This window comes from Camellia sinensis, unplaced genomic scaffold (genome assembly GCF_055761805.1).
Source record: "Camellia sinensis isolate YWXY unplaced genomic scaffold, ASM5576180v1 Unanchor1, whole genome shotgun sequence".
NCBI lineage: Eukaryota > Viridiplantae > Streptophyta > Magnoliopsida > Ericales > Theaceae > Camellia > Camellia sinensis.
The window spans coordinates 25,846,219-25,856,496 of NW_028128987.1; the positions used below are offsets into that span (position 1 = coordinate 25,846,219).

General features: G+C 38.4%; 1 protein-coding gene across 3 annotated transcripts in view; it reads right to left on the reverse strand.

Moving 5' to 3' along the window:
- The window catches only part of LOC114256119 (putative CoA ligase CCL12), a 53,172-nt gene extending 43,235 nt beyond the window's left edge, over positions 1 to 9,937 (reverse strand). Inside the window, exon 1 of one of the 3 annotated variants that reach the window (XR_003627063.2) lies at positions 9,525 to 9,841. Coding sequence is in view for 2 of the 3 variants with exons in the window: in XM_082910905.1 (XP_082767031.1) it covers positions 9,525 to 9,799 (275 nt within the window). In the remaining variant the exon portion in view is untranslated. Of the gene's footprint in view, positions 1 to 9,524 lie in introns of all 3 variants that reach the window. The other 2 variants (XM_082910905.1, XM_082910904.1) reach the window with 2 other exon arrangements.
- Positions 9,938 to 10,278: the final 341 nt, after the last annotated feature.

A 10,278-nucleotide genomic window follows, 5' to 3' on the forward strand; every position in this document is an offset into this window, starting at 1 on the left:
TCTCCTATATAAGGAGTGTCATTTGGTCTTGCAAAATAAGAAGTTTTGAATATAACAGAAATATATTCCTTCTTCCTCATATTTTCGGAGTTCTTCTTCCTCATATTTTCTAAGTGATTTCAATGGCCATGTAAGAGTAGATAAATTAGGTTATGAGAGGGTGCATGGTGGGTATGGTTTTGGTGATGAAAATGAGGCTGGAAAGAGTATTTTAGATTTTGCGTTGACTTCTGACCTAGTTGTGGCCAATACTATGTGTAAGAAGAGAGAGGAGCATTTGATAACCTTCAAGAATGGGTCAATTAGGAGCCAAATAGATTACTTTTTAGTAAGGAAAGGAGACCATCTAAAATGTAGCAACTTTAAGGTGATTCCTAGAGAGAGCTTGATGTCTCAACATAAGATTTTGATACTAGATTTATGCTTTAAAGGGCAATACCAAACTCGGAAAGATAGTAGGCATCGCAAGACTAGATGGTGGAACCTAAAAGGGGATAAACTAAACACATTTAAGAATAGAATGGATAAAGAAGGTACTTGGACTTGGAATATGATGTTAACATTATGTGGAACTTGATGGTCAATTGTGTGAGAAGAATCTTAATGGAAGTTCTTGGAGAGTCTAAAGGAAAGAAACCCTAACTTTAGATAAACTTGGTAGTGGAAAGAGGAGGTCCAAGCAGTAATAAAGACGAAAAAAGAGAGCTTTAAAAAGTGGCAAAATGATAGCACTGAGGAAAACCTTAAGCGCTACAAATTGACCAATAAGGAGGTCAAAAAAGTAGTGAAAGAGACTAAGTTAAAAGCCTATGATGACCTATACACTAGACTAGATAGTAAGGAGGGAGAAAAGAGGATATACAAACTTGCTAAGATAAGAGAGAGGAAAATAATAGATTTTAATCAAGTTAAATGCATCAAGGGTGAGGACTCTAAGGTGTTGGTGAAGGATGAAGAGATTAAAGAGAGGTGGAAGAACTATTTTGATAAGTTGTTAAATGAGGAACATGGAGGTAGGTCAAAAGGGGAGGAAGTAGGCAATAATAAGGAAAACCATGACTAGAGGTTTTATCGTAGGATTAGGGCCTTTGAAGTGGAGTTTGCACTTAAGAAGATGAAATTGAATAAGGTTTTAAGACCCGATGATATACCTATTGAAGCATGAAAATGTTTGGGTAAGAAGGGGGTTGTTTGGTTGACTAGGTTATTTAGCAAGATTTTGTTGACTAGAAAAATGCCAAAGGAGTGGAAGAAGAGTATTTTAGTGCCAATATATAAGAATAAAAGAGATGTCTAGAATTGCAACAACTATAGAGGAATCAAGTTAATGTGTAAAAGTGTAAGAGAGAGTGATGAAACGTCGATTGCGAGATATAACAGAGGTATCAGAGAATCAATTAGATTTATGCCTGGTAGATCAACAATGGAAGCGATCTATCTTTTGAGGAGAGTAATAGAAAAGTATAGAGAAAAGAAAAGAGACATTCATATGATTTTTATCGATCTTGAGAAAACATATGATAGAGTACCTCGGGATATAATTTGGTGGGTGTCAGAGAAGAAATGGGTAACAAAAGGTTACATTGATGTGATTAGGGATATGTATTAACGTGTGATGACCACTATTAGATTGCCTGTTGAAGAGATGAGTGAATATCCAATTACTGTAGGGTTATACCAAGGATTAACCTTAAGTCCTTATTATTTCGCGTTAGTTATAGATGAGTTGACGCGCAATATTCAGGATGATGTGCCATGGTGTATGCGTTTTGCAGATGATATCGTGTTAGTGGGAAGACTAGAGAAGGAGTTAACACTAAGTTGGAGATTTGGAGAAAAGCACTTGAATCTAAAGGATTTAGGATAAGAAGAATTAAGATAGACTATATGGAGTGTAATTTTAGTAACAGTCACAATGGAAGCAGACAAGAACTACATAAGAGTGAACATTTTCGTTATTTAGGATCGATTATCACAATGATTAGGGAGATTGGAGCGGATGTGATCCACAGAATTAAGGCGGGTGACTTAAGTAGAGGAGTGCATCTGGCGTAATGTGCGATAAACACTACCCATTAGACTAAAAGGGAAGTTCTATAGAACAACTATTAGACCAACGATGTTGTATGGAACGGAATGTTGGGCCACTAAGAAACAACATGTAGATAACAACGTATAGATAAGATAAGTGTTGCTAAGATGAGGATGCTAAGGTGGATGTGTGGCAAGACTAGAAAAGACAAAGTTAGAAATGAGCATATTCGAGAATGGCTAGGAGTAGTACTGATAGAAGATAAGTTAAGAGAGAATAGATTGAGATGGTTTGATCATATACAACAAAGACCAACAGAGGCAGTAGTGAAGAGATGCGATACAGTGACGGTAGATGGTAGTGTTAGCGAACGGGGTAGACCTAGATTGATGTGAACTAGTATAGTAAACAGAGATATGAATCTCCTTAATTTAACTAACGAAATGGCCTTGGATAGAGTCAAGTGGAGAAGAAGGATTCATGCAGCCGACCCTATTTGATGGGATTTAAGGTTTGGTTTGGTTTGGTTTGGTTTTATCAATCGGCTTCTCCTGCTCTCTCCTTGGTCGGAAGATTTTGACCTATTTGGTGTGCGAGGGAAAATTTCTACTTCAGTTTCTTCCCTAGTTTATTCAACTTCTGCTTCAGTGGTTTTGTTTTCTCTGGTTAGTTCTTCATTGGTTAGTATTTTGGGCTAGTTATAACTCTACTTTCGTTTTGCAATATATCTAATGATAAGATACGTGCATTAGTATTCGATTGGATGGGTTTAACTACTCGTATTGGTCTCATGTCATGAAGAATTTAATAGTAAGCAAAGGCATGTAGGGTTATGTTATTGATTCCACGAAACGAGCTGATTAATCTAATGAAACCAAGGCCGAAGTTACCAAATGAGACAAAGAGAATGCTCAAATTCTTACTTGGTTTCACAATTCCATGTAACCAAGCATTGGTGTGAACACTAGATCATTACTTCCTAATTTAGCAATATCTGATAAAGTGGTATGGCTGCCTTCCAACACTGGAGATTTCACTGTTAAAACTGCTTGGGAAGCTAGTAGAGTGAAGAAAATGATTCAAACTTGGCATATAGTGGTCTGGTTTAGTAAAAATGTGCCTCGTTGGAGTTTTGTGGAATGGCTAGCTATTTTGGGTAGATTGACTACAGGGATAGACTGGTCAAATCAGGAGTTACTACAGAATATTTTGTGCGCTGTGTGTTAATGGTGTGGAGTCCCATTCCCCTTATTCTTTGACTATCCCTAATCTTCTGTTGCATGGAACTTGATTTTGCAAAGAAACCAAATTTCTAGGGGTCATATTGGGAAGTGGTGCAGATGTCTGCTCTTCCTTTCTAGGGGTCAGAAATATCCCTAATCTTCTTTATTTTATATTTAGCATTCTAGGTTAGGTCATCTGTCGAGTGATCGTTTGAGGATATTAGTTCGGTCTGGACATTTAGGCAATTTTTCTATTGATGATATTTCTGAGTGTCGTGGTTGTAAATTGGCTAAAATGTCTGCTCTTCCTTTTAATAAAAGTAGTTCTATTTCATCTTCTCCTTTTCAATTGGTTCATACTGATGTTTAGGATCCTTCCCCCATAGTTACCAAGGGTGGTTCGCAATATTATGTGTCTTTTGTGAATGATTATGGTCGGTTTACCTAGGTTTATTTGATGACTCGAAAATCTGATTTTTACAAAATATATTCTAATTTTCACTCCATGATTCGCACTCAATTTTCCATCACCATTAAAGTTCTTCGTTTTGATTTTGGGAGTGAGTAATTCTTGTCTGAGTTTGAAGTGTTTAGTTACTCATGGCACTATTCATCAGTCTTCGTGCTCTAACACTCCTGTCCAAAATGGTCGAGCTGAGCGCAAAAGTCACCATCTCCTTGACATGGCTCGCTCTTTGTTGCTCTCGTCTTTTGTTCCGTCTATTTTCTGAGGAGAAGCTGTGCTCGCTGCTACATATCTTCTCAATCGAATGCCTATTCCTCTTCTCTCAGGCTCATCTCTGTATGAGCGTCTTTTTGATGTTACTCCCAATTATTCTCTTCTACGTATTTTCGGGTCTGCATGCTTTGTGCTCCTTCCTAAACGGAAGTGCTCTAAGCTTAGTTCTCGTTATGTCCTATGTGCCTTTTTAGGGTATGCCATTAATCAAAAAGATTATCGGCGCTATGATCCTGCCACCAAAAAGCTATATGTGTCTAGACATGTCACCTTTTTAAAAAAACTACCCTACTACACGATACCTTACACCCCTGTCCCTATTACCAAGGATGAATTGGTTCACATTGACCCATTTCCTCCTGATGTTTCTTCCGATGAGTTTGTTTCTGATCGTGAGGTCTCTACTTTGCCTCTTACTAACACTTCTGATATCTCGCCAGCTATTTCCTCTCCAGCTTCCACTTTCCCTGCTCCTCTTCTTGTTTATCAGCGATGCAAAGCACTTCCGAGCTCGCCTGTCTCTAGCTCTACTGTCCCTCCAGTTGTTTCTTTGGATCCCGCTCCTCCTGCACATCGCTTTCCAAAGCGAGACCGTCATCCTCCAAACTAGTATAATTTTGGTAATACATGTTTTTTCCTTTCCTATCAGTCTTTTCTTTCTTGTCTTCATACTTATTTTATGCCCAAGTCCTACGAGGAAGCTTGTTATGACCCCAATTGGATAGCTACCATGAATGACAAGTTAACTGCTTTGGCAAACACTCAGAATTGGGATTTGGTTCCATTACCTACTGGTAAGAATATTGTGGGTTGTAAATGGGTCTATAAGGTCAAAACCCTTTCTGATGGTTCTTTGGAACGGTACAAAGCTCGTTTCGTTGCCCAGGGCTTTTCTCAGGAGTATGGGATTGATTACAATGAGACTTTTGCCCCCATTGCCAAGATGACTACTATTCGTACTCTTATCTCTATTGCTGCTGCCCATCACTAGCCTTTGTTTCAACTAGATGTCAAAAATACTTTTCTGAATGGGCATCTTGCTGAAGAAGTGTATATGTGCCCTCCACCGAGTCTCTCTCACCCTTCTAGTATTGTTTGTCATCTTCGCCGCGCTCTATATGGTCTCAAGCAGTCTTTTCATGCTTGGTATGAGCGATTTCACTCTGTTACACTTCAGTTTGGTTTTCGCCCTAATCATCATGATTGTGCTCTCTTTGTTCGGCGCACTTCTATTGGCCTTGTTCTCCTTCTCTTATATGTGGATGATATGATCATCACTGGCTCTGATTATAGTACTATTAAGCAGGTTAAGCATCAGTTATTTCAAGAGTTCGACATGAAGGATTTGGGGTCTCTTCGGTATTTTCTTGGTATTGAGGTTGCTACTTCTCCTACTGTGTATCTTCTCTCTCAGACTAAATATGCCCGTGATATTCTTTCTCGTGCCAATCTCACTGATGACAAAATTGTCGACACTCCTCTTGAGTTGCATGCTAAGTTTTCTACTTCTGATGGCGTTCCTTTTGAGGATCCCACTTTGTACCGCGAGTTGGTTGGGTGCCTTGTTTATCTCACCGTTACTCGTCCGGATATGTCCTATGATGTGCACATTCTCAGTCAATTTGTTTCCGCTCCTCGTGCCACACACTGGGCTACCTTACTCCATACTCTGTACTACCTTCGTGGCACCTTGCTGCAATGTCTGCTGTTATCTGCCTCTTCGGACTTGACTCTTCGTCCCTATGTTGACGCTGATTGGGCAGGTAACATCTCTGATCGCAAATCCACTTCTGGTCTTTGTTTTCCTCGGCGATTCACTCATATCTTCGAAGAGTAAGAAACAGTTTGTTGTTGCTCGTTCCACCGCTGAGGCTGAGTATCGTACCATGGCTCATGCTACTTCTGAGATCAATTGGCTTCGGTGGCTTCTTTCTGATATGGGTGTCTCTCTTTCTCATCCAACTCTGTTATATTGTGATAATCAGAGTGCTATCCAAATTGCCCATAATTCAGTCTTCCATGAGTGGACCAAACATGTTGAAATAGATTGTCACTTTGTCAGACAGCATCTTCAGGTTGGCACTATTACTCTCCCTTTTGTTCCCTCCTCTCTTCAATTGGCCGATTTTTTTATGAAGACTCACACTGTTGCTCGTTTCCGTTTTCTTCTTGGCAAACTTTCGATACTTTCTACACTCGCATCCTCAGTTTGAGAGGGGGTGTGAATTATATAGTTTATATTATTCATTAAGGATAGTTTAGTCCTTTAGGTTGTTAGGATTTGATTCTATTAGATTATATATTTGTACTCATTTGATTGATGATTCAATTAATTAATACACAAGTTTATTATCACATGTATCTTGAATCCAACTTTGCCAAGCAATATGAGCTCGAGATGTCAATCCGAAACTCTACACTGCGAGATTCAAGAATTTTATAATGAAATGACTGCATACTGGGACCAATTGGCACTCATAGAACCCGCTGATCTCCAAGTACTTGATAGTTATGTGAAACACAGGGAGAAACAATGCCTTGTCCGATTCCTGATAGCTCTTTGGGATCAGTTTGAGCCACTTCAGGGGGCTATTCTACATTAGTCTGCCTTGCCTCTATTGTGATGCCATTCGAGAGCTTGTTGCAAAGGAAACTTGGTTTAAGGTTGCGCATGTGTTTCAGTCTTGAGGATCCTACTCCATCATGAGTTGGTTAGGTGTCTTGCTCATCCCACTGTGACTTGTTCAAATAACTCTTATTATGTTCACATTCTCAACCAATTTGTCTCTGCTCCCATTCCACCCATTGGGCTGCCATGCTACGTGCTCTTCGCTACATTCATGGTACTTTGTTGCAATGCCTACTGTTGTCTGTTTCTTGGAATTTGACCATTCATTCCTATATTAATGTTGATTGGGCCAGTGATGTCTCTGACCGCAAATCTACCTCAGATCTTAGTGTTTTTCTGAGAGATTATCTCATCTCTTGGAAAAGTAAGAAACAGTCTGTTGTTGCTCACTCCACCGCCGAGATTGAATATTGTGCCATGGCTTATGCCACTTCTAAACTAGTTTGGCTTCACTAGCATGTTTCTGATATGGGTGTTTCTCTCTCTTCCCCGACTCCTTTATATTGTGACAATAAGAGTGTTGTTCAAGTTACCTATAATTTGGTTTTCCATGACCGTACAAAGCATATTGAGATAGATTGTCACTTTGTTCAGTAACATCTTCAGACTAACATGGCGCTATTACTCTCCCTTTTATTCCCTTTCTCTCCAATTGGTCGACTTTTTTACGAAAACTCACACTACTGCCCGCTTTCATTTTCTTCTTAGTAAACTTTTGATACTTTCTGCGCTCACATCCTCAGTTTGAGAGGGTGTATGAAATATATATTTTATATTATTATTATTATCTTTTGCTTAAGGGTAGTTTAATCTTATTCTATGTAATTAGGACTAAGGTTTTGGTAGTTTACCTATATATATTGTACTTCAACCTTTTCCTAATCATTGAATAATACACAACATATTATCTTTGTTAATAAATACAACCGAGGTAAGGCTTAGACTGAGCCAAGCTCCTCAATTGGGCCGAGCCCATCTAGCCCCACCAATGTGGGCTAAACCCTGAAAAGACCACGGATGTGGGCTGAACAAGGTCTTGGATCAAACGAAAAAGTTGGGCCAAGCCCAGTCTAATGAAGACACTTGGGCCAAGTCAAGCAATGGCTAGGCCCAGTTACATAAGTGAAGGTTGGCTGCTTGTTGGGAATGTCAGGGTTGGACTGAACATCGTATGGGCCAAACACACAAAGCAAAACAAACCCGATAAAACCACCATTTAGGCCAGACTGAGTTGAGGAGTGGCCCAAGAACAAACGCTATGGACCAGAACTTGACCTATGTGCCAAAAGGCTCTGGAGCCGAACAAACCATTTGTTAGGGCTAAACAAGACCGGGAGAAAGGCTCTGACCTTGGGCACAACTCAAGGTTGCAGAAGAAAATACACGTCATCATGATCCCCATGTGTTGAACAAAACGGTTAGGAACGAATATTGCGTCACAAGGATACGAATCATTCACATTGGCATGCGTGCCTAACCGATTCGTGGTCCCCCACACCCAAGTGTAATGATGGCCAGCGCAGGGGAACCGCGTGAGATGTTCCACACTCACCTTAGGGAGCAAGGCAGCGCTACCTATATAAGGTAACTATCTTCTTTCTAAAAGAGGATTCCATTCGACTCTCTCTGCACTCAAACTCTCTCCCTATATATATATATATATATTCCTTCTATTTTCCTTCCTATGTGCCTGACTTTAGCATCAGAGTGGTTCTTTGGCCAACCTCGGCTGAGCAGCTTTCACAGTGTTCTTGTTTTTGCAGATCTCTGTTCCTCGATTGTCCAGTTTAATTATGGAGCTCCAACTGATTCAACAGTGTGAAATCCCCTCTCACACAAGGTCTAATAATTTTCTAATGTGATAGAGGTTACACATACACAACATATGTGGGGTGGATGGTGAAATACTAAATTCATACTGCATATATAAAATCCCAAATTGAAAATATCAAAAAGCAATGTTATGCATTAAATTAATTTATTTATTTAAATATGGAAATCAGTATTTATGGCACATGACATGACAAGGAAAATGGCCTAAAAATAAAATTTAATCGATATGTTGTTGGGGCACACCGCAAATGAAATAGTCTAAAAATTAACTTCACATCAGCCGCAAATTCCTGGCCCACCCAAGTATTGGGGAAAAAAAAAAAAGAAGAAGGCGATTGAGCTGCTTACTTAGGCCATTGTCAGTATAAAGTAGTGGATGTGGACCAAAGAGAAGACAATGCCAATTGGCCTAAAAGCAGGGCTGAAATAGAAATATGCTAAAATATAAGGAGTTACAGTACAGTGTACTAATTAAGAAATGGAAATTATTTTTAGGTAAACTACCAATAATTCTTAGACTCATAAATGGCTAAACATAATTTTTTGTTATGATTTTTTATATACCTCGTTAAAAATTAACAGTTTAATTATTTTTATAAATTGTCACTAAAATTTATAATTATTAGTATTTTTGTATAACGAATTTTTTAAACTCTTGCTGCACGTTCAAAATTACGAACTTTTTTTTGAAGATTTTTTTACATTATCGCTAAAATTTATAATTAGTGATATTTTTTGTGATAAAATTTTTAAATTATCATTAAAAATTAACTATTAGTATCTTTTTTAAATAATATTTGATAAAAAAAAATACCATTAATTATCATAATCATATTGGATCATAAGTCCAGATAAATCCCCTTACTTTTAAACGTGTAGCACAAAAAAAAAATTTATACAATCATATAGAGGGGTGCAAGTTGCACCCCATAATTTTTCAATCCCACCACAGAATCACTTGCAATTACAGAATCGATTGCACCCCATGTGTTTGTAAGAAATTGGTTAGACAGAGTAAAAGTAGGTGAGAATGAGATGCGAGATGAGAGAGAGAGAGAAAGGTAGTACAGTGAAGGGAAGCAATAGAGAGGAGGGCCATTGGCGGAGGAATCGTAGTGAGCGTAGACAGAGTGGTAGACAAGTTGGTGTAGCTGATGTGGGTGCGAAGGTCGCAGCAAGCGCCGAGCAGTGATCTGGCGCCAAAGCTCTCTGGGGTCCGATCCACCTCCTCCTGTTCCAGCAATCGCGTCTTTCAGGCCTCTCTCCACCACCTTCGCCTCCTCCAAATCCAAACCAGCTTTCACCAATTCTCCCACTCCCACTTCGCTTATGCCCCTCCCCATCTCTCTCTCTCTCTCTCTCTCTCTCTCTGTATTGACGTTAATAATCGTCTATCTCTATTTATATACATATATGCCACATGGTGAGTGAGTTGTTAGACTTGAAAGTTGGGTCGCACAACGTGATGCACAATTGCTATTAGCAACTGAATTTCACCTAACCATACTGTTATCTTCAAATCATTTTACTCCGGAATTTGGCAATTTATTAATCTTTTAATTTAAAAGTCAGAAAATTATTAACAAATTTAAAAATTAATATTTTATATCAAAAAATTAAAAAAATAAATTCTTTTACTTTTTGTATATTTTTTCATAAATAATTAAAAAATTATTTCAAAAAATCATTTCAAATATATTAATTATTTTTATTTCATATTTTAATTAAAAAATTAAAACATTAGTAAAATAATATATTAGTAAACGAGTCCTCACTAAAATTAGGAAGACAATGTATAACGATTTTTTTCTTAATATTCTAA